This window comes from Stegodyphus dumicola, chromosome 6, assembly GCF_044657685.1.
Source record: "Stegodyphus dumicola isolate Sdum_Otavi_A_Nest chromosome 6, ASM4465768v1".
Classification (NCBI taxonomy): Eukaryota; Metazoa; Arthropoda; class Arachnida; order Araneae; family Eresidae; genus Stegodyphus; species Stegodyphus dumicola.
In genome coordinates this window covers 90593297-90618735 of record NC_140773.1, presented here as the reverse complement: position 1 = coordinate 90618735, position 25439 = coordinate 90593297, and the positions used below count along the sequence as shown (strand labels likewise).

Here is a 25439-nt window from a genome sequence, read left to right as displayed (position 1 = left end):
CAGACAACTCTTTGCTGAGCACAGGGACAAATATAGCAATTATCTTCCAGTTTATACAGATGAATCCAAGTCAAAAGATCATGTCGGGATGGCATTTGTAATTGAAGACCACATGGAGGGCAGACGCTTGTACTGCTGGGTTCCCGGGCATGTGGGAATAAAAGGGAATGAGTTGGCAGATATCACAGCAAAATGTGCTGTTGAACTGTCCAGTCGTCTCATCCCTTTTGCAGACATCTGTTGTGTTGTGAAACAGAAGATCCGAAAAAAATGGCAGCAACTTTGGGATGTTCAGCTTCAAAATAAATTAAGACATGTAAAACCTAGAATTGAGCACTGCGAACTAACCAAAAATCGTAAGGAGGAAGTTCTTTTGACTCGCCTCAGAATTGGTCACACTAGAGTGACACATAGCTACCTTTTAAAAGCTGAAAATGAGCCTGTTTGTTTTAACTGTAATGTTTGTTTATCTGTTCGTCATATTTTAATTGAGTGTCCATGTTTTAATAGGCTTCGCCAGAAATATTTTAATAGCTGTTACTTGCCTCTAGACCGTTTAATCGGAAGAGAGGTCAATTGTGGTTGTTTTATTATTTGAAAGAGACTGGCTTTTATTACCAAATGTAATTTGTTTTGAAGACTGTGTCTTGAATTTTAATATGTGCTTTTAATTTGTTTTTATATGACTTCATCCTCTGGATTTGGTACATTTGTCTACTTGTTTATTTATTGAATTTTAATTCATCAATTGTAATCATCCCATCTCGTGTTTGGCGCGCTATAATCATCTTTGGTTTTTGCGCCAAAATCTCTCACTCACCCTGTTCTTGGAAAGTCCACATTTATCTATTTAGACGATATCATTATTACTAGTGATAATCTGGACCAACATGTACAGGATTTAAGACAGGTGTTTTCATTATTAAATGAGGCCGGTCTAAAAGTTAATGTCGAAAAGTGCAAATTTGCAGCCTCTGAATTAAAATACTTAGGTTACAAAATATCTCAGAAAGGAATCCAGACAGACGAATCAAAAATAATCGCTGTGCAAAAGTATCCGCCGCCAAATACGGCGAAGAAGCTCTCTTCTTTTCTAGGACTTTGTTCATATTATAGGTCCTTTATAAAAGATTTTGCAGCTATTGCTGAACCATTGTTAAAATTAAAAAGGAAAACGGCAAGATTCTCGTGGACGGCCGAAGCCAATAGTGCTTTCGAAAAATTAAAGCCAGCATTAACGCAAGCCCCTGTTTTGAAATTTCCTAAAAAGGATGAGAATTTAGAAATTTCAGCGGATGCTTCGGATTATGCGGTAGGAGCGGTACTTTCGCAAAATCAGCAGCCCGTGGCATTTTTTAGTCGAACTTTAAATCAAACACAAAGAAATTATTCCGCGACTGAGAGAGAGGCACTTGCAGTTCTGTTAGCAGTGCAAAAGTTCCGAGTCTATTTTGGAATGGCGCCAATAACAGTGTATTCTGATCATGCGGCGGTAACTAGATTGTACTCAGGGAAAAACTTATCCCCAAGGTTAATAAGATGGGTACTCAAGTTACAAGAGTATAATCTGGTAATCAAGCACATCCCCGGAAAGGAAAATATCGTAGCAGATGCCCTATCCAGAATAAAAATAGATGAAGAAGGTAATACTGTAAAGGTGGCAATGCTCACAGCATGTACGAAAAATTCTCGAGAAACTGTAATAACCGAACTGGGTAAGGATCCTGAATTTAAAAACATTTATGAGTATTTAAAGGATCCTGAAAATTTTAGCCACCAAGATATTGTGGCGATAAGAAATAGGGCGGCCCATTACGAACTAGTAGATGGTCTATTATTTTATACAAAAACTACAAATTCCAACAACGAATTTCGACCTGTTATCCCAGCTACTCTTAGATTAAATATACTGCAGGAGTTACACGACTGCCCTTTAGCTTCTCATGCTGGTATTCGAAAAACCATCCAACGCGTACGCGAAGCAGTTTATTTTCCTGAATTGCAAAAGTTAACAAGGGCGTATGTCCAGTCCTGCCCAACATGTCAAGCAGTTAATTATATTAATTTCAGCCCGGCCGGGTTTCTAAATAGCATTAAATCCGAATTTCCAAATGAAATAATTGGCATCGATTTATTGGGCCCTTTCCCAAAATGTCAGTTAAATAAAAGTCGGTATCTCCTTGTTATGGTTGATCATTTTAGTAAGTGGACCGAAATTGTTCCCTTAAAACGAGCCTCCGCGAAATTAGTTACTGATTCTATTTTAAATAAATATATTTTAAAATACGGGGCGCCCCTAAAAGTTATATCGGATAATGGTCCTCAATTTGTAAGTAATATATTTGAAGACATGTGCCAAAAACTGGACATACGTCATTTAAAAATGGTCCCGTATCGGCCGCAATCAAATATAGCGGAACGGGTCAACAGAAATATAGTCAAAATTATCCGTAGTTATGTTAAAAATTTTTATAAAAGCTGGGATAACTATGTCAATGAATTAGCTTTCGCCCTTAGGACCGCAAAACATGATACAACGGGCAAAACTCCTGCTGAGTTATTTTTAGGCAGAAAGATTATAACGCCGTTAGATAAACTATTTTATGTTCAACAAAGAGCCCCAGAATTTAAAATGGGCGATATAGAAAAATTAATTAAAGAAGCAAAAAAGAACACTGAAGTAGCACAGAGAAAACAGAAACTTTATTATGATATGAAACGACGTGGAGTAACTTATAAAGTAGGAGATGAAGTGCTAAAAATTAAGCATTCACTTTCTTCAGCACCAGAAGATAAAACTGCCAAATTTTTTCCACGATTTGAAGGACCATATGTCATAGAAAAAATAACTCAGGCTGTAATGGTGTTAAAAGCCAGGAATGGTGAAAGATGCTCCGCAAACACTGACCAGATAAAACCATTCTATGACCGTAATAAAATGCAAATATTTAAAGATCTTTTGCAGGATCCGGCACGGCAGGCACAAGCTCCAGAGGTGGAACAACGACAATCACAAGGGCAAGCCATTAGAAGGCAGGAGCAATTGAAAAGAAAGTTTCCCCGTTGGAAAATTGAAGGTAACAAGAAAAAGAAGCCGTTCCACCGACCAGAAAAGAGAGAGCACGACCACCCCCAGAATGAAGAAGGGAGAAGTACGACGAATGCAAAGAGAGCCAGGAGAAATGACGGCAACTATAACCCAGCTCCAAAACGGAAGATCTACCCAACGGACAGGACTCTACGCAGCAAATGTCGACGAATTGATGAAGGAACACCAGCTGCGGAGGCAAAGAAACAAGGAAAATTTGAACAGCCAGCAACGAGATCCAAGCAGGAACGAGAGACAGTTGTCCTGGTTCCGCCAAGACCAGCGGCCATCAAACGGCCGAGACCACAGGCAGAGGCTAAAAAGAAGGTCTTTAAGGGTGACCAAACTGGAAGGAAAAGAAAGCTCATGGAGGAAGGAACTGAAGGGCGAACCCGCACAAGAAGGAAGATAAACCAAACCGTAATCTTCGCTACCTTCCAGGACTGCGCAGAAAAAAGGATGTCCGAATATCACATAGATAAGTAAAACTTTATGTTACTTTGAAACCTTAAGTTAATCTTTCATTCTTACTGCAAGTGGCAGAATTCAAGACGTTTTACTTCATGTGAGGTCTACCTTTATCGCCAAAAAAGGCGAGAAATGAGTTGTTACCTATTTTGGTATTATGTTTTTCAATTACTCTCGAGTAAAACTAAAATTATTGTATAATAGGAATGTGTAAATACTTGAATATTGTAAAAGTTATTGTATAAAATTTTATTTAAAAGATTCTGGCAAGAAAGAAGTTTTAGTCTGAAAGACTTTTGAAATGTAGTATTTCAATGTAGAAGAATTGGCACTTGCTTGGAAAAGAATAGAAGTTAACAATGTACTACTAATGTATGTTTTAAAATGCGTTAAATTAACGGCATGTTAATATGTCCTTATATACAATGTGAACTGTTATTTTAAACGTTAAGAAATACTGTGATATGTTAAAAGTGAAAGTAATGCCAAAAATTTTAACTTATTCGTGTGACTGTAAAAAGAGCAAATTATTGTGAATATGTGTTAAAGGTTGAATGAATGTAGTTAGGCTCTCAGACGCTACACTTCAGAGTTAGCCACTTTCAGAATAGTACCTCAGGGTTTAGAGATGAATATAAGGTGTGTTATGAGGTCTTGTTATGTTGAATTTTAACACGTTAGTGTTTTGATTGCAGGCGGTAGTGTTGAACACTTGTACATAAACACGTTCGTGTTTGGTGTTTTCCTTTACAACACATTTCAGAGAGCATGGGGAGATAATTAAATAACGTCATGAATGAAATAAGAATGTTAAGAGAAATATAAGTATTCATGTTACTTGCCATTTAATTGTGTAACATTTCATTAAACTAGTTTTCCTTCCAGATCTCTGGAAGGAACCAGATTTCAACTAAGAACTCCTGTTTAGATGCAGTACAGATGAAAAGTAATTGTCCATGGAGTTGATAATGTAAAAACGACTTTTTTTAAAAAAATTTCTAGTTTCTAGTGAGAAATTTTTGTAAAAGATTGGCCTCGCGTTAGATTCTAGAGCTAAAAGTTTTCAACAAGGTCGTTTTAGACCTCAGTTTCAAACTAATTAACTCTGCCGGGAAATATGTAAGGATCTTAAGTTTTACTAACGTTTATTTTATTTTAAATCTTTACTATCACTTCTTATTTTCTACTTCCGGCCAGAATTAAAAGCTTTAACTTATTTATGCAAATTTGTCTTGCGAACGCCAAGTACTTAAGTTGTGGCTTTTTGCCAAGCAAAAGAGAGAGGAAGGAGTTAGTAGAAGCAGGCCGCTTGCCTTAGCAGTTTTACTCGGTTGCTGGTTGCCTTCAAGGCCAGAGGTTTAATCCTCTTGATAATTTTAAACGTATCGTAGTGTTAGCAGTTCTCTGTACTACATACGGCTTTTTGCTAATATACGGCCAATCTTGGAGTAGGCATTTGTTTGATTAATCCAAAGTTAAGTTTAGTTAGAGTTTAGTTAATATTTTTATATTCTTACGTTCAGACCACAAGTGGTTGGTCTCTGTATTCCGAAGTCCGGAAATCATTGTAAAGAGAGAAAAATAAAGGGTTTCGTATACCCTTCCTGTGTGTATTGTCTACTTCCCAAATTTATTGAACATAGCTTTAGTAAGCTCCCTGTTCCGAGTCAGGACATTTAATGTTCCCAAAGCAAGTAATGAAAAAAAACAGAACCTGATAAAGTTACAATTTGAAAAGAAATTCCTTGTCTCATTGTGGACTAATTTGAAAGACGAATATTCTGAAGTGTTTGGCAAAGCAATCATTATTCTGCTACTATTCAAAAGCACCATTTATCAGTGGAGAAAGCTTTAGTTATACGCCTATGACACATACCGTTAGATTTGAGAGTGCTGGTGTTCGTAATTTTAGAGTTAGTTTTGTTGATCCTAATTAAGTGCCAATAGCTATCATACACGAGTTATCATAATGGAAGTGAAATTTCAAGACTGTCTAATTTTAACATATTAAACTTCTAACTGTAGCTTACCGTTTTGGACAATATTTACCTCGGCTGTACCTTGGCCAGGATAAACAGCAGTAGTTACCATAGCTACGACGGAGCTCTTTGCGTCTCCGTCGTTTAGACACCTCTAGGTTCAGACTTGGACTGGCCCTCTTCAGACAGAAAACTCCCCTTCGGTTCTAATTACCCTGCTTGTACGCTTATACTTGCCTCAGACGCTTGTCTCCCTGCTCTACGCTTGTCTGAAAAATCTACATCATCTGGAGAGAACAAGCTGCATGACTAGGAAGCCAAATTAAAACCCAACTCGTTACTTAAAATAAACTGCCACACACTTAGATATGCTCCTACAGATTTTCCACTGTAAGTTCGGACTACAGACTGTTTGTCATCTTCCGATACGGATTTTAAATTGCTGAATGCTGCCAAGCAACCTCAAGGTTCCTCTTTAAAGTGCTAATATTTTTAAAAATTTATTTAAATGCAGTTACTCTTAAAATTATTTAACAATATACAAAATTTTTCATAACTAGTAAAAATAATGATGTCTCTGTGTTTATAGTTATAGTGCAATTACTATACCTGTATATGTAGATTACATAATGGGAATGCAGACGGGGTACGTGGAGCATGATTACAAATAGCTTGAGCCTAATGTACGGTGTTAGGTAATCAGTCATTGCTACATCATGGAAGTTGGCATAAGCTTCTTGTCTAAGTGTTGAAACTGTTCAAATTTATGCCATTTAGTATAAGAACTGACCAAACAGCATTATCGACCAAACAGAACATATATTTCGAACTGAGGTTCTGTATATTTCTAACTGAACAAACTGTTTCTCAGCGAAACAAAAAAGGAACTGACATACCGTCGAAGATTTCACTCAGTTAGTTGCATAGTAAAATTGCACATGCCCAGTTTTACTTTCCTTGATTGGGTCAAGCTTAAACATTGTTCCAAAATTTATAATACCTTTCAGTTCTATCTGCATCATCCATAAAATTTTGTGGCACCAGTAGCTGGAAGGGAATCTACCACTGTAGTATCAGTAAGCTTTAACATAATTAAAGGAGAAGGAAAATATTAAATAGTGTCCTGAACTACTACTATATCCAAATTGAAAACGATTTTGAACGCGATAGCCAATAAATTCAAAATATTTCTTATATAATAACTTAATATACATATTAATTCATAAGAAATGTCCTCTGACGTTCATAGCCTTAATTTATCGGAATAAATTTCTTTTTAAATTTAGTACGATGTTGCTATTATAAAAATTGAACTTTCGGTTTTATATCTTAAATATTTATTAGCGCAAAAGGCGTTAGCCCAGAAGGGCTATCAATTTCGTTTTGACATTTCGTTTCACTATAAATGTCGGTTCACTTTTCAAATTGTTGCCACCAAATATTAGAGCTCTGTGTTGCATTTAAAGAAATTAAATAATGAAGAATCTGTATAAATGTATGTATGTTTCTCGCATTGTGATAAAACAATGGTACCTAGAGCACGAAATTTTGGATAACGTAATCTTCCACTGAATATGGGCATCTGGAAGCCTGAATTTGAAATTTGAAAATTTTGTTATTATCTATTTCATATTTTGTAATACTTTAACGAATTTTTGATTAACAAACTCAATGATTTCAAAGCGAACACTGGCAATACTGTACGAAAAAAAAAAAAAACATTTTTATCTCTAGCGGGCGAGACTGTGCATCGGAAATTCTAAAGATATGCTCATTTTAAAATTATTTTACGATATTGCTGTTGAGTTGAATTTTATGGTTTAAGTGCGAAGAACATGATATTTAATAAATAAAGGTAAAAAATCAAATGTTAAAAAAAAACGCCCCTTTGGGCGTAATGTAAAATCTGAAAGCTTTCAGATTTTTTTTTTTTTTGTGAATTTATTTACAGCCCTTGGTAATTTGACATCAGCCACAGAATGTAATAAAGAAAGTATAAAAGCATGTATGGCTGCTCTCCAGCCATATTTGGATGCTGCAACTCAAATGGAGGATAAAGATAAGGTAGCACAAGAATTTTGCCAGTAAGTATAAAGACCTTCAGCTGCTTTCTTGATGAGACAATTAATATCATTCTTTTTGGAATCGTATTCCAAAGACTTATGCTACTTAAATCCGGGATAATTTTAAGCCTGTTGTAAATTTAGCTACATATATTCATGTTATTTAATTTCGTTTCAAGTATTTGAACTTTTAATGCATTCTCGCACGTATTTAGTTAATAGATTTTCAATGGTAACTAGCTTTTTATTTTGTGTGCATTCATTGTCCTTGCTGAAATCTTAGAAATAATTTATTTATTTTCTGAATTAAAATCTAAAATTCGAGAGCATAGTTTATCGCCCCCTAAAAAAGCAGTATATGAGAGCATACTAAAATACATCATTCATTTGAAATTTCGTCATTTCTTTCTTCCAAGTATGGAAGCAAGCTAAAATACCCTCCACCTCCAAATACGAAAATAAACCATTTTTTTTTTCGAAAAAAAATTTTTTTAGCCTTTTTAATTAATTTTTGAAATTTTACTCAACGAGGTTTTTGCACAAGCTTTCTTTCGATTCGAAATGATGTCGATGTGAAAATGATAACGATGTTGATATGATATGAAAATGATAGTTAGTTTTTTGTATAACCCATACGAAAAAGCCTAACTTAGCAAGGACTTTTCCCATGTTTACTTTCATTTACAAGTCAATTCATGGGTTTCGATTCTGTAATGATTTATGAAATGATATAACAACTGAATATTGTTTTTGATATAGTGTATTTTATGTAGACTGTTGAACAGTAATATTCTTTATTGTCTCACATAAAAAGCGACTATCATACAGCTTTTCAAGTTTTGCACTGCACTAAAATTAAATACGTATTGCAGTTGCCTCTACGTACTTAAGTTTTACATTTACAGTTAAAATAAATATTGATTACAAAGCTACTATTTATTTATTAGAAATATTTATAAAATAGTATTAGTAAGTGATTCGAAATAGATATTATCTTATAACTTTCCTTTTAAGCGATATTTCCGTAACCAACAGATGTCCCAACAAGACCTCCCAAACTCTGGACAACCAGCTTTCTCCCTTGAAATACATAAAAAACGGGAAAGAACTGTACCTGTATGATCCATAGTTTCCGAGATAAATGTGAAAGGAACTTATGACTTCATATCTGTCATATTCCCTATGTTTCCAGCATGATGGAACTCCAGCGCATTTAGTGCTTCTGTACATGATTGGCTGGATACGGAACACCGAGGCCGTTGGATTGGAAATGGGTGCTCCGGTTTTACACCCGCCACTATCGCCAGATCTGACACCTTTGGATTTTTTTCTATGGGACCATCTGAAGGAATTTGTCTATCAAGAGCCTAGTTACTACAAAAAGTGACTTAGTTGCTCGCCTTCATGCTGCATGTACTTTGGTGGACACTATGCTGCTGCAATAGGTGAATCAGCCATTTCACCGCTCGAGCATGCATGATTCGATATGCGTGAGGGACATTTTATATCTTTCTATTCTAATACTGATATTTTGCACAGGATAAGACGCCATACTTTTCTTTGGCATTTATGTCGAAAACTATGGGTGGTACAGTTCCTTGGACGTTTTTTATGTATTCCAAGTGAGGATTTGAGCGGTCCGGATGGGACACCCTGTATACAGAGCAATGAAGTTACTCTTTCTCAAGTTTCGGTACATTTTTTAACACTGCTTGGTTTGTGAAAGCGGTTCATTATAGTAACAACCAAATATAGATTTTCATTATCACTCTCAGAAAAATGATACAATTTAAGATTTTATAATGAATAATTTAATTTATACAATTAATCAGTTTTGAACAAATTCGCGATCTAGAACAAATTTTAATTTTATATATTTTAGAAGTTCACATAAAACTCCCTGTTTCTGCAAATAACAGTTTTTTGATCTTGATAAATGAAATGAACAAATAAAGTTAAGAAAAATTCGTTTTAACATCTTGTAGAGACATTAGGTAATTTTTTGAGGCAGAAGAGATGAAAAATTAGCAACGCCTTCGCCGGGAATCGAACCACGGACCTCTGGATACCGGCCCAGCGTGCACAATCACTACACCACAAAGGCACGCTAGGAAGGCGGGAGAAATACCTTATAATTTAATTTCAAAATTTTCAATTTTTAATGTCACTTTTGACTTGCTTCGAGATCGGTTATTTAAGTTAGAGTAATTCGAGGAACTAATTTAAATGATGTGCAGCAAAAAATGTATTGTCTATAATTTAGTAGGCCGTAGGGAGTCGTGTGGTTTACTCATCAGATTTTTTCAAATAAGTTACTCTTAAATTCTAATAAGTTAATAATAATACTTCTAATAAATTACTTTTTAGTTACTCTTAAATCAGTGATTATAGCTCTGGAAGATAAATTTTGTTTCCATGTTATTCTGTAGTATTCTAATTAGAAAAAGACTAAAGTTTGTAATTATGATGGTCAAAAAGGGATTAGTCATTCCTTTTTATATTAAGTTTTGACGAGACTATTTATTGCATGTTTTTGTGAATTTTTTAAAATTCTCTCATTATATTTATTATGAATATTTTACCTGCCATTGTTGTTGCTTTAGATTTTTAAGAAATTTTAATAGCGCCCAGACGGTATAGTGTTTAAAGACATTGGCTGACTTACAAAGGGGCCCAGGTTCGAGTCCGGGATAAGGCATGGATGTCTTTTAAGTAATTATTGTCTGTGCAACCCTCAAAATACTTAAAATCGAGCCTTTCGAATAGTTGGTGGTAGTGGAAGAGGCGTTGGACCACCCCCGGGGTGTTCTTTCTCAAGAAGAGGGGTAGAGTTGTACAGTGCAGTGGGACAATACCTGTATAATTTACGTTGAAGCACCGGTGCCTGCCTACTTATATACTACTTATACCTGTACTGCCCTGCCTACCTGTACCTGTACCTATATCTGTGGATTTTTTAAATGTTAGGGAATTAAGTAGCTTTCCCTGAAGCTAGTGTATTATAAGCGTATCCCAGTTTAAAGTTTAGGAATTAAGAATTTACTTTTTATTTAATTGCAGTACTATCTAAATGCATGCAGTTTAGTTACGGTCAGAAAAATAGTAATTTATATACTACCAAATGCTTTTTCTTCATATTTTTGATGAATGCTTTGCCTTCAAAAATGCTTTTTTAATTTTAAAGCTAAATTTCTGTAAACCAAGCAAACATTTTAATTTTTAGTATGCCAGTAGCTTCCTTAGGATAAGAAGCTGCAATAACGATTACATCTTTAAATGTCTTAATTGAAGAAATAACTAAAATGCAAAGCATTATTAGTATGCATTACTTTTATGGTATATCTCTTGCGCGTAGCTTTGATACCGTTAATTTTGAAGCGGGATAAATGGAATGTACATTTGAGATATTCATCTGTTTTTGAAAATAAAGACAGCATTAATTCTAAAAGCTGATATATTCTTTAAATAAAAACGTATTTCCAAATTTCCTGATATTTAATATTAAAAGTGAAGAGTATTCTAATTTTAGAACTTATTTTATTATTCTTAGCGATAGATTAGAAAGTGGGTAATTATTTGCGTGTTTACATTTTGACATGTTTTATACTGCAGAACATTTCAAAAAGGACAAAACTGCTTGAAGGAAATATCCGAGTCTTGCAAAAAAAGCGAACCTGATATTGCTGCCGTAGCCAGGAGTTTTTCTGATTATTTGGAGCGAATGTGCGAACTGGGATCTGAAATACAAAACAGTAAGTTTTACTGCTCATATTATAAATGTGTTCTAAGTTAAAGACAATATTACTGTATTTTTTTGCGTTCTGAAGATAATATCCTGTTCATAATATGTAAAATTTATTTGGAATTTGGGAAAACTATTGAAATTTCTTATGCAAACATCGAACTTCTTCGTTATTGATGAAACTGGTTTCTAGACCCATTTTTCATAAATTTGTTATTTTCTGTTATTGACACTGGAGGAGCTAGTTAAAAACTGTTTAAATAATTTTTATAAGTTTTACAAACATGGTTGAAAAAGTTTCAAATCTCGCTGAAATAATTAATTTCATTAGAATGGCATTTATAGCAATTGGTGCGTATCATATCAATGTAAATTATTTTTATACCAATGAAAATTTTCTGGACATATATGGTTGACATTTTAATGGAAATATTATCACAAATGAAAATTGATCTTGTAATGTTTGAGGAAAAAAGAATATTGTTTAAAACAAAAATTTATACCTTGAGAAAAAATAGAGGAATTTTTTCAGAAGATTAGGCATGAGTTAATAAATTCAGTAATCCATAAAATTTCATTAAAACCAATTCAGCTGTATTGTATGAAAATAGATTAGATCCCCAAAGATCCTTTACAGCAGCGCACAGGCAGTTGGATCTCAACAGCTTCTTTCTTTCCTTCGTTGTAAAGCCTGGTTTTCTCCTAATGTGACGTACGTTTCAAAGCGTACACACTAATACTCACTGCTTGTTTAACTCATATCCTCCACTCTAGAGCAGCTGACAGATACACTCTGACAGATTTCATCTGACAACCTCTATGAAATGGTGGAAAAACACTCAAAATTGCTTAATCTTGTTGATTCTTTTTCATTAAGAACGAATGTTGTTACTTCTTTACGTAATAACGTAAATTAAGAATTAAAAGCAAGTTTATGGAGGTATCTATTTCCTGTGCCTGTATAGCTAAAATTATCTGAATAGTTTTAAATTATATCATTAAAGTTATACCTAATTATTACTGATATGGTTCTAATTTAATTTAATTGGCAGATTATTAAAAGTTTAGTCATCTCTAAGCTTTCAAGAATATTTTAACTATTTTTGTAATTGTGTTTCGTGCATCTTAAAAAGTAAGAAATACAGAGTAAGAAAGTATTTACAGATTATATATAGCAGAAAATCAAATAAATTGCAATAACGTCTGAAGTATTATAAATATCAAGAAATAACTTTTTATTTTGTATTCAAGCTTATCCGAAACTTACTAGCTGCTTTAAAGAACATGAAAGTGAGTTCAAGAAGTGTGCCTCGGTAGAATTCACTGGCAAGACAGATGAATCACTGCAAAAAATTTGCAAGTAAGAACTCTTCCTTTCTTTAAAAAAATACGCAAAATTTACATGTATTCGAAATAATGGTGTAAAATAAATTTACTATCGCTCATTTGTTTTTGCTCTGAAGATAATTTTTGTTCCTAAATAACAAACTTTATAGTATTCAGCAACAAAACGTGAGACAAAGTCATGTCAATTGAAGTTTTTAGGTACTGCAATTTACGTAAATTAAAGATCAATTTCAGAATATTTGTAAGTGTAAACATTAATAATTTCAATTTACGCTTAAAACTTACATTTAAGCAGTACTTTACATTTAAAACACTGCTCTGGAAACAATTTTAAATGCTAAAAATTGCTGAATATTTTTATATTATTAGAAAGAACCTCAAAATAGTTTCGCTTGAAAATAAAATAAAATAAAAAATACTTCGTTTCTCAACTGCTTATATTTTTAAATATTTAATCAACTAATAAATATTTTATATAAAATTATTTTTAGTATACTATATTGTAAATGTATTCTATTTTATTATTTTTGAGAGGTTTTTCAGTTTTAAAAAAATTTTCCCGCTATTCTGTAGTGATGGAATTTCAAATTAAAAAGTTACTATTCCTAAGTTATTAAGCATTAATTTGAAATAATACTATTATAATGTATTTTTTCTCCATTTGCTAATATTTTGGAGGAATGCCTCAGTATGTGAACTTAGACTGCTATGTTGCATTTTAAAATACATGGAATGTAGTAAAAAAAAATTATCAAAACTGGAACATTTCCAAAGGTGAACGCGGGTGTGCTTGCATACCCGGCAAGCAGGCCTTAATTCTCGGAGGCCTTTCAGGCGATCTGTGGAATATAATTCAAAAAGATATTGAATGAGTAAGCTCATGTAACATGAAATCTCTACATATAATAAAAGAAAGAGTCTGTCTGTGCATGTGTCAATGTGTCTTTCTTTCGCGCTGCGCGTAAGCTAATAGACCCACGGCTACGAAATTTGGTACATAGGTGCATCTAGACAAGAGTCAGTGCACCTCGAAGCGAGTTTTTCGAAATTCGAATTAGAATTTTTTTAATTTTATGTTTTGTGACGAAATTGCGTCATTTTGAGACATAATGGGCTATAGGAAAGCGAGATTTTACTCTACACACTCCATTTTCACGTCGTCATGAAACGTCACTTAGCTATTTTACGAACTTAAAATAAATTTCATGTTTCAATAAATCGATTAAATACGAATTTATTTAACAATGTGAGCTTAACACCTTTACAAAGGGATTTTTTTAAAAAAAGTTTATTTTTAAAAATGTACAGTTTATTTTTCTTTGATTTTTGGACACTTTAAACTTTCATCCTTGTGACTGCTTTTACAAAACGAATTTTGAATATTTTGTATTTAAAAAAAAATTAAATGAAGCTTCCGAGTACACTTCTCACATTTTTAAAAATGTGATTTTGGCAACAATTTTCCTTTCTTATTGTTGTTGATAGATTTTTGATGAAATCACATCATTTTGAATAGTTTCATTCTTTTAGAAATATGGGTTTGGTAACAATTTTTCATCGTATTTCTTATGTCACTATTTTTAAGAGATTGGCATATTTCATTGTCATTTTTTTATATATATAATACATTTTTATTGATTTTTTTAATAAAGTTGTTCTGAAGAGTAAAATTTTGCGCGGAATTTTTTGCTTTTTGAGTATTTTCATGTAATTTTTTCCTTATTTCACTATTTGTAAGACATTGAAAAGTTTTGCATGATTTTTTTCCTTCAACAGAAAGTTGGTTAATTTTTTTATTAGGATAATTAAGGGATATAGCTTATTTCATTGTAATTTTTTTCACTTGAAAATATAAGATAAACTATCATTAATTATACTTTGCTTTTCAGAATTTTTTGTTTCTTGTATTCTTTTATGTTATTTATTGCTCATTTCACTGTCTTTAAGATATTGAAAGTTTTGAGTGATTTGTTTTAGGAAACAAAGTTCTTAACCTCCTTTATACCATTTGAATTCTTAAGATTTTGCAAAGGGAAGCTGGTTAATTTATTTATTAGGATATTTAATAGTTGTATTAAAGGATATTGCTTATTTCATTGTAATTTTGTTATACGTAATAACTTTTTTTTATGAAGTTGTCCTGCAAAGTAAAATTCGAAGCAGTTTTTAAATTTAACGTTTGTTGTTCCCTTCAGCCATTTTTCCGGTACATTTAAAAGGCAGACGAAGGCTGGCAGCGAAGCTGCTAGTTTGATAATAAAAACTCGATGAATGATATTTAGGGAATAATGAAGGCTTATTTAAAATCAATAAACATGCTTTGAACGGCTAAAAATGAATTAATCAATGATATTTCAAACAGCATTCCTAATTGACACTATGACAATTTCGCATTAAGAATAAATCAGTATGAGATTCATTCATTAAAAAATGGATTTAACAATCTGAATCCGCAACTTAATTGTTCTGAGATTCTGTCTAAATTATTAAGGAATAATAAATATGCCGCATATTAATTGTCACTTTATCAGATGACTTTTATGAGAAGATGTAGTCTATAGAAAAAGAATAGATTTTGGGCAAAACAAAACTTTATCTCGACACAGCTGCTATGCTGTTTCTAAGCTGACATGGAACTTACCTGAGTAGTTGTAAACTGAATGCAGAGCTTTGCAGTCAGATGCAGTCATGTGTCTATCAGATTAAGTATAGGTGCACTGGCATCCAAAACGTACGCTGATAATTAACAGTAAAAATGCTATGTCCACAGTGAATATCTGCTGTTCAGCAAAAAACAGAAAACATTATACAAAGCATATATATGAAATTCCCCAAATTTTTTTTATAAATTACGTAGAAGGCAAGAAATGCATCTTGTCTGTCTAACCATAATCAGATAGGAAAATTTTATTTGTTTATTTCAATATATAAAGCTTAGTACAATAATTTATGTCTAAATACGGAAATATATTTCTTTTAATTAGGGAAATGAAGACGGTATTATGCTTAGCAGAGAAAAGCAAGAAAACTTGCGGTGATGAAGGGCAACGTTTCGGATCGGCAGTTGAAAACGTTATGCATGAAGATTATTCTTTCATATGCGGTGGAGCCCCGAAATTCGTCGTCAACAGCTGGATTTTCATTCTTGTATTATTTGTTTCGTATTGGATTAGCACACAAGCGTGAAATTTTGCTTAAAAAGGAAATTTTTATTTTAAATGTAATATTTTATAAAATAATTCAGAAAAAGTGATAATCATTTATAAAAGAATCTTAATAAATGACTTTTGTGTGTGTCGTTCTAAATAAAGGGTTTATTATTAGTTTCACAAGGTTTGTTATTGGCTTGAATGAATTCTTTACTTTTCCGCATAAACTATCTTTACAGCCTATATTTATATAAGAATTTTATTTCAAATTCCTGAAGAAAATATCATAATACTGACATAAATTACAATCTGAATTACTGATTGAAAAGGACATTTTAAAATGAGTAACTTCAATGCATTTTCCTACGATCACATTAAAAATATAAGACCTGCTAAATTATAGTCACAATATAGGAATCTGAAGCATATTTTGTAAAAAACAATTTCGTTCACGAAACTATTTCCAAAACTTCACGAAAGAGAAAATATATATTATGAAACGAAAGCGCTGTAAATTATATATATTTTAAGTTTAATTATTATTAGCAAAGACACTATTAATATACTTGAAATAAATATTTAATGTATAACATCAGCAAAATAAAGTGACTGCGCGTCGGTGGTTTTAAGGTTCAGTGGTAATCCAAGTTTGTCGAAAGTGTGGTGGTTCAGCAAAACATATCACATGTCATATCAATAAATAAATTCAATAATCACCAATCAATAAAATTTAAATTGATTTAATTAAATATAAATATCTCAATCTCAGAATCTTACAACTGCGTCACATTCCATCGAGTAACTGCATCGAATCTCAGCACACTCTCAATGGCGCTCTCAGCGCCCTCTACCGTTAGGCGGGTCTTACCATTCTCCCCGCTTAAAATCCCATGGAGTTTACATTTCAATTTCCAGATATTCAAATAAATTTAAAGTCACCAAAATTACACTAAACTAAATATTAAATTGGTAAACTATTAAATATAAAATAAAAATTTTTCAAGTTTATTCAGTCTTTAAATGGTAGAGGAATAATTTTGTTGATGGCTCGCCGAAGAACACCTGCAGAGGTTTTAACTTCAACTACTCTGACCAGACGGTCAACACCAGGATACACTTGTTGGATCCGACCTAGTAGCCAATGCAAAGGATTGGCGTTGGAGTCCTTCAGCAGTACTAGTTGACCAATCTGAATGTTTGGCTGCGAACTGCTCCATTTGGCACGATTCTGTAGTTGATTTAGATACTCGGAATGCCAACTTTTCCAGAATTTGGTTTGGAGTCTTTGAACTAGTTCCCACCAGGAATGAAAAGAAAGAGAATCCGAAGCAGTATGTGGTTCAGGAAAGGATAACATAGCACTTCCTGCTAAAAAATATCCCGGAGTTAAAGGCTGTAAGTCATTCGGATCGGAAGAAAGTGGTGATAATGGACGGGAATTCAGAACTGCTTCTATTTGAGTAACTAAAGTAGTTAACTCTTCAAAATTCATGATAGCGGATTTTGCTACCCTTAACAAAATCCGTTTCACTGATTTTATGTTTGCTTCCCACAGTCCGCCAAAGTGAGGAGAAGCTGGTGGGATAAATTTCCATTGGATGCCTTCTTCTGCACTAAATCCTTAAATTGGGTTAGATTTGCAAATATCATTATAGGCGTTAAGAATATTTCCCGCACCTTTGAAATTCGTGGCGTTATCGCTCCAGATAACGGCTGGTTTGGATCTTCTGGCAATAAATCATCGTAAACAGGCTAGAAAAGCTTCTGTTGTTAACTCAGAACGACTTCTAAATGCACTGCTTTAGTGCAAAAACAGATAAATAATGCAATATAAGACTTTAAAGTTACCTTTGACCTCTTCAAACTAGGTTTCGAGATTATAGGTCCTGTGAAATCTAATCCGACCTTCTCGAAAGGTCTAGAAGGCACGACTCTGTCCCTAGGTAGATTACCCATCATCTGGCTTACCGTTTGATTCTTCGTTCTAAAGCAAGTCATACACTTATTTATTACTCTTCTAACTCGATCTTGGCCAGACGGTATCCAATATGACTGTCTTATTAAAGATAATGTAATCTGTAGGCCAGAATGTAAGGATTTTCTATGATAATATTCAATAACTAAATTAGAGAAATGATGAGCATTTGGCAAGAGTATCAGATGTTTCTGAAATTCAGAAAACTCAGAATACTCCAGTCTTCCTCCTACTCTCAGTACCTCATTTTTGTCGAGAAATACGTTCAGAGATGATATTTTACTATTTTTTGGAATAGATAGTCCGTTTCTCAAGCACTTTATTTCCCTTTGAAATTCAGTTGACTGTACGAGTTTTACTAAAACTTCAGTAGCATGTCTTAACTCAGAAGCACATATGAAGTCTGTTCTCAACTCTGGGTTTGCTTTACAGTTATTTATAAATCTCAAACATAAAGCGGTTATCATAATTAATCTACTGAATGAGGAGTATCTTGTGATCAAATCGTTTTCATTTTGGCTATTTTCAACAGTTGCATTTACAACAACTGACTTCTTAAACTCTAACTTATCGACATCTACTTCGCTTTCTTCTAAGGAGCTTTGATTCTAAGGAGGATGGCCATGCTGTATTATTCATTGTCAACCAACAGGGTCCATGCCACCAGAGCTGATTATTCTTGAGCTCGCTTAAGGACAAACCCCTAGAAATCAAATCGGGGGATTATTCTTTCCTATACAATGATGCCATTCTTCTGAATTGCTGTATTTTTATATTTCTTTTATTCTATTCTTCATGAACACCTTATGTCTATTTGGATCACCTTTGATCCAGTAATAAGCTATTGAGGAATCCGTCCAAAAATATCGAGTAACTGGAAAACTTAGTGCAGTTACAATTTTATTGCTTAATCTTGAAAACAAAAGTGCACCCATGAGTTCCAATCTAGGAATCGAAAGGGTTTTTAACGGAGCTACCCTGATCTTTGATGCTACAATAATAGAAATGATATTTCCACTCTTTAATTCTATGCGTAAGTACGCAACAGTACCATAAGCTTTCTTAGATGCATCTGAAAAACAGTGTAATTGAATAGTGATTGCATGACTGGGCAAAGAATTTTGAAAATAATATCGGGGAATAATTATTTCCTTTACATCTTGGATCTTATCGCACCATTTATTCCAAGCAATTTCTAACTGTTTGGGCAATTTTTCATCCCAGTCTAATCCTAAACACCAAATTTCCTGTATCAAGTGCTTAACTCTAATAGTATACGGTCCTATAAAACCTACTGGATCGAAAAGTCGACCTACTGCTTGTAGTAAGTGTTTTTTTCTCTTAGTTCGTTTTGAAAGAAATGTTTCCAGATTTCTGGTATCGAAATAAAACGTGTCAGTTTGTTCATCCCAACCAATTCCCAATACTTTTGAAGCTATCAATTTTGTATCTAAAGACTCTTCACCCTGATCTACGTTGAAGATTAAATTCTTTAATTCTTTACTTAGCTCAGGCGAATTGGTTCTCCACTTTCGAAGGTCCATGCTTGCCTCTTTTAGAATGTCTACACTCTCTTTACAAATCTTTAGAGCCCGTTGAACAGTGATTTGCCGACAAATAAAATCTTCGACGTACAATGATTCATTAAAATGCTTAAAAGTCAGAGAAAATATATCTACATACCTTTCCAAGTGATGTTTGATTGTGTCTGCAAGGAGGAACGGGCTAGATCTCACCCTAAATAACACCCTTGTCATCCGAAAAATTTCAAATTTCTTGTTTCCATCATCAGTTCCTGGATCTTCTTCCCAGAAGAATCTGGTGTAGTTTCGTTCACTTTCATCTATTTCAATCTGGAGAAAAGCCATCTTGATATCTGCAACAAATGCTATCGGATTCGTTCTAAATCTGATCAAAAGAAGAAATAGGTTAGACATAAAATTAAGTCCCGTGTATAAGCAATCGTTCAAAGATAGATCTTCTGCATGAGCCGAAGCATCGAACACAATGCGTAATTTGCTTGTAGTCTTATCCGTACGTATTACAGCTCGATGAAGTAGATAAAATGTATTTTGGCGCAAATTTACTTCATCAACTGGAACAGGTTCGATAATATTCTCCGAAAGATAATTATTTAGAACAGTGTTTCATAAGAATAAATTGAGTTTAATTAAAAAAATTAAATTTAAATACATATTTAATTAAATATTCTTTGCGCCATTGCTGCAAGGAATGAAATTTAAATTTAAACAAATTTAAATTCTTAACAAATACGTATAAAAGTAAAAAAGCAAATTTAAATTCTAAAAAAAGAAAAAAGCCAAAATTATTTAAAATATGCAAACATGTAAAAAGTTTAATTCTCGAACTAATCTACAATATCATTTAAATTCAGAAGCATAAGCAAATCAAGTGCAAAATCTATCCATGAAAATAAATCTACTAATTTAATAAATTAAAATTAAATTAAACAATTTTTTTAAAAAATGCATATGTGAATGATCGAAGAGTAGGCAGGAGTCAGACTTATCAAGAAAAAGTTGCCTCCAAACCTAAATCTCCAATCATTCAATTCGTGTTTCGTCATTCATGCAGGCAAGGGTAAAAGTCAAAACCAAAAGTAATTCTTAGAATTACTTTTGCCCTTAGAATTTAACATTTAAGTATTAACATTTAAGAATTAAAGTTCAAAAAGGAAAATACTAATTAAGTCTTTTGAGAAACAAGCATGTAAAGTCAAGAATTAAACTTTTTCTTAAAAAATTAAATTTTTAAAAATTAATTTTTTATAAAATAATAAAAAAAATCTAGAAACCAATATATTTTAGAAATCCTTGTCTACAGAAACTTCCCCTACACGAATATGCATATCAATAAAAAGAAACTATAAAAGAACTATACATAATCCATATAAACCAATAAGAAATAAAAAACAAAAAGAAACAAAAGGAACTAATTCACAATTTTTAAAATAAATATATATTTAAAAATATAATTTCATATTTAGAAAATACTTAGATACTACATAAAAAATTTTTTAAAAAAAATACTTAAAGCAAGTAAATAGTAAGTTTTAATTACCTACTATATGAGTGTTGGGGTCTGCAAAAGTGTTGTGAAAGAGAAGTAAGTGTGTTCTTCAAATTATATAGATGGCGCTTATGTAGGTAAAGTTGAGTGTCAAGCTGCTATCTTTGTTATAGTAAAAAAGTTTTTGTAAATATTAATATTACTTAAATTAAATTAAAAATCCTAAAGGTAGTGATATCAATTATTTAGGGAGTTAAGTAACTGAGCCAATCAAGAGATGTATGTTTGCTTGAAGGAAATTAAAGTGAAGTGGTATGTGAAAAAAATGTAAACTGTTTGTAATTTGAAATGTGTGTTCTGTTAAAAAATTGAGAAAATTGTTAAAAAATTAAGTGAAAGATATTTTTTGTGAAAATTGCAAAAAATTAAAGTAATTAAGAAAAACTGAAATGTTTTAATATTAAAGTTTTAAAGTAAAATTTCCCAAAATTTTTTTGAAATGAAGTCCTTAAAAAACCTCTAAAAATTCCCAGAAATTTCTCAAAAATTCCTTTAGGAAGTTAAATAAAACTTAAATTTGATGAAAGAAAATATTAAAAGTTTAATGAACTTGATTTAATTGGTATATCAAAACTTAACTAAATACTGGCTAAAGTATGGTTTTTCTTTTTTTAGAATTTAAATTTGCTTTTTTACTTTTTTACTTTTATACGTATTTGTTAAGAATTAAAATTTGTTTAAATTTATATTTAGAACAGTGTTATATTCACAAAATAAGGACGGGTCATTTTTAAAAGATAATTTCAATCTCAAAAATCTTTTCATTGCTATCTGCTCGTTATTTTCTAATAATGTCTTCATATTTGGTTTTCAGGGCAGTTTCACTTTATACCGCTTATTTTGATATGTAATTCCGGATTCAAATTCACTCATTATTTCTTTCTCAGTGTGTTCTATGTCAGCTACTTCTGCCTCGATACCCAAATTCTCTAAATCCCAAAATTCCTTGAGTTGATCGGAAATATTGGATTCGTTTACCATAACACTCATTGCAAACGTTTCATTTAAGTTTGTGTTTCGGCCTTGCAAACACCACCCAAATATTGTTTCAACTGCAACGAGGGTTTTGCTTATGCGTGTAATTCGACCAGTGACAATATCATAATAGTAATCTGCACCTATTAGTATTGATATTTCTTTATTGTTAAATTCATAACAGTCCGCTAGTTGTACATTTTTTTAAACGTCTAAATTGTTTCTCAATATTTTTATCCGGAGTCGGTAAACGTGTACCCGAAATATGTTCTGTCTCCAGTGCTGCAATTTCTATGCATAAATTTGGATCATCTCTATTCTTTAATTTAAGTTTAACTACATTAAATGATTTTGTTTCCGTTTCCTTAGCACCAAATGTGCAAATGGAAAGACTTTCCTTTTTAACAACTGAAAAGTTAAATCTTTTACAAATAGCTGATAAAAACAAAGGAGCGGTGTGAACCATTGTCCAGGAAAATTCTAACAATTTCCTGCTCTTTCCCATTATCAATTAAGGTTGAACATGTTTGTAACATAGTATTCCTTTTCGCAGATACAATATTCGCCGATACGACATTATCGGTTTCACCTTTTGGAGTAATTTGTGGATTTTTTTGATTTCGAAAACAAATTGAAACATGGTGAGGTTTGCTGCAGATGGGACACAAATTCTTTTTCAAACACTCTTTTACTCGATGGTTTGGGGTCAAACAACGAAAACATTGACCTCGCTGCTTCAATATAACTCTCCGTTCATTTGCATTAAATATAGAGCAAGATTCTGATTTATGACCTTTGCTACAAAATAAACACATAACATGTTCGATTGACGCCAGGAATTCATGCGTGTGTGGGGAGGGGAAAGAATTCTCCCTCTTATGCGGAGGTCTTGAAGAGTTATGTCTAACGGAAGTAGAATTTTTATTTTCTCTTGCGAGGAACATAAATGCACTCGTTGGTTCGATGATTTATAATTATTTATTGGAAAGGATCTCTCGAGGATTCGAATTTCTTTATTAATGAATTGCAAAAGAGTTTTTAAGTCAAATTCTTTGTCGCCTTGAATGCGATTAAATTCCAAAACGAATTCTGAAGGAATTAATTTCATTAAAATTGATGTCAATAGATTTGCATATGATTCACCTGTAATTTCTAAAGAATCTAAGCTTCTGATCTGCGTTTCCGCGTTATCATATAAGTTTCGTAAACTTATAACATCGTTAAGATTTTTAACTGGAGTTAAATTCAGCAAAACACTCAAATGAGTGTTAATCAAAATGTTTTTATTTCCGAACCTTTCTTTCAATAAATCAAATGCTTGCTGCCGCGGTACCACCGAGATAGGATTTCAAATAATTAAATTTATCAACTTTGCTTAATTTAGGATTATTATGAACAGAGCTTTCAAATAAATTGTAAAAATCTAACCAACCAGAATAATTACCATAATATTTACTAATATGTAATTCAGGCAATTTTATATTTATATTTTCAGTTTCATTATTAATCAACTGAATGCTTTGTGAAACTGTATCAACTTGGATAGAATCAGAATTCAATTTCTTTATTTTAGAAAGAAGTTTCGATTTCCAAAAAATTATTTTTTCTTTTATTTCTTCTGAAGCTTTTATATTTTCAGATATTGTCTTATCGCTGAAAAGATTTTCAATTTCATCATTTAAAGAATTTAAATCAGTATCTTTTCCGATTAATTGTTCCAAAAATGCTTCTAACTGATCAACTGTTTCGTTTTCGTTGTTGATAGCAACTTCTATTTTGTTAATTAATTTCGTCAACATCGAACGCACGGAACTGCGTTTCTTCTTCAACTTTGGCAGATTTTCAGCCATATTTAATTTCTATCCAGGTATAATTCAGTTTCAATAATTCAATAAAAATTCTCTTACCCTGTTCCCGGCCGATGCACCAAATGCGCATCGGTGGTTTTAAGTTCAGTGGTAATCCAAGTTTGTCGAAAGTGTGGTGGTTCAGCTAAACATATCACTTGTCATATCAATAAATCAAATTCAATAATCACCAATCAATAAAATTTAAATTGATTTAATTAAATATAAATATCTCAATCTCAGAATCTTACAACTGCGTCACATTCCATCGAGCAACTGCATCGAATCTCAGCACACTCTCAATGGCGCTCCCAGCGCCCTCTAGCGTTAGGCGGGTCTTACCAGTGACATTAAATTATTATAGATTATATGGTACTATTTTCTTCATTTTAAAATAATATACATTTTAAGAAAGCAAAAGAAAAATGAAATTTCCTTAAGTTTAATCTTAATTCCATATATTACTTCTCTGTAATTAATGAATTCAGTTTACTTTTCGTCATTTAGTACTTTAGAAATTAAACTGTTTAAATTTTACAAAAACATACGTTCCTCCATGAATTGCCTTTTATAGAGCATTTTGTGTGAGAATCTCATTCTGTTTATGTCACACGTCTAGAAAATGTGAAAGGATAAAGTGAAATTAATGCAAATAAAACTACTAAAATTAGATAAATCGTCTAAAAATGACTAACTCGTTCTTTGTGTGTGACAATAATTTAATAGAGTTGTAAAATAATTTATGATCATAAGCAGTATGCAGTAGTAAAATAATTTATGATCTCAAACTGTACGATTCTTGTCATTCTTATGATAGTTGTGTAATTTAAGTAAATCTTACATGTGACTAATGTTTCTTAAAAGCTGAGTACTTTCTTATAATTATGACTCCCGTTTTTGAAACGACAGCAACAGCCTTCTTATGAGACTATGCCAAAACGGCAACTCTGTTCGTAGTTCCTGTCAAGACGGATGGACTTCAAACATGATTACGAGTGCCTGTCGTTTGGCAGCGATTTGGATTGAGTTCCGAGGATGTTTTCCAATTTGGCACAGCTAATTAATAATATCGCTCTTAATTATAATGTCTATTAAATAAAGAGGAGTGATAATAAGTAAGAAAGAAAGGATGACAAAGAAATGATTTGAATTCAGATATTCTGATAATTATAAACAAAATACAAAACATACGTACCTTTTGTAAAATAATAAAAAACTAGCATAAACAAGAATTAAAGTTAAAATAAATAATTTTTTGAAATTAAGATAGATTAAGTTTTTTGAAATTCTAAAGAAATTAATTAATTATGAAAGAAAGATTTAAAAAAATTCAATGTTTTAAGGAAAGAACATAAAAAATAAAGAGATAAAACCTTAAAGAAATAAAAAATGAAAAAGTCATTTAATGAGTTATTTTATATGTACTGAAATTATTTTCAGCATATTTAATGAACGATTTATCTTAAGTGACGAAGTCACGCAGTCAGGTTCCTGGAACATATTCCTACCCTGTGTATAGCAACGTAAGATGGTGTGCATATCTTTAATTTTGCTTAGCATATCATGAGAGTCCTAAAAATTTTGTAAAATAGTCCTAAAAGCAATGATGTCATGTAGATCCCGAAGCAATTATAGCGATGAGCTGTAGAAGTTAGATGAACAAATTATCTCAGAATTAATTGAAAAATAGAGCAATATTTGCATTGGAAAAATCAT

The 25439-nt window shown here is 32.3% G+C and overlaps 1 protein-coding gene across 1 annotated transcript in view; it reads left to right on the top strand.

Annotated features, from left to right (window-relative positions):
* The window catches only part of LOC118186546 (uncharacterized), a 31913-nt gene extending 15894 nt beyond the window's left edge, over window positions 1-16019 (top strand). The window contains exons 2-5 of the mRNA XM_035356656.2: window positions 7487-7619; window positions 11211-11350; window positions 12592-12700; window positions 15672-16019. Of these exons, the coding sequence (XP_035212547.1) occupies window positions 7487-7619; window positions 11211-11350; window positions 12592-12700; window positions 15672-15873 (584 nt within the window). The 3' untranslated portion in view covers window positions 15874-16019. The remainder of the gene's footprint in view (window positions 1-7486; window positions 7620-11210; window positions 11351-12591; window positions 12701-15671) is intronic.
* The last annotated feature ends 9420 nt before the right edge of the window (window positions 16020-25439 follow it).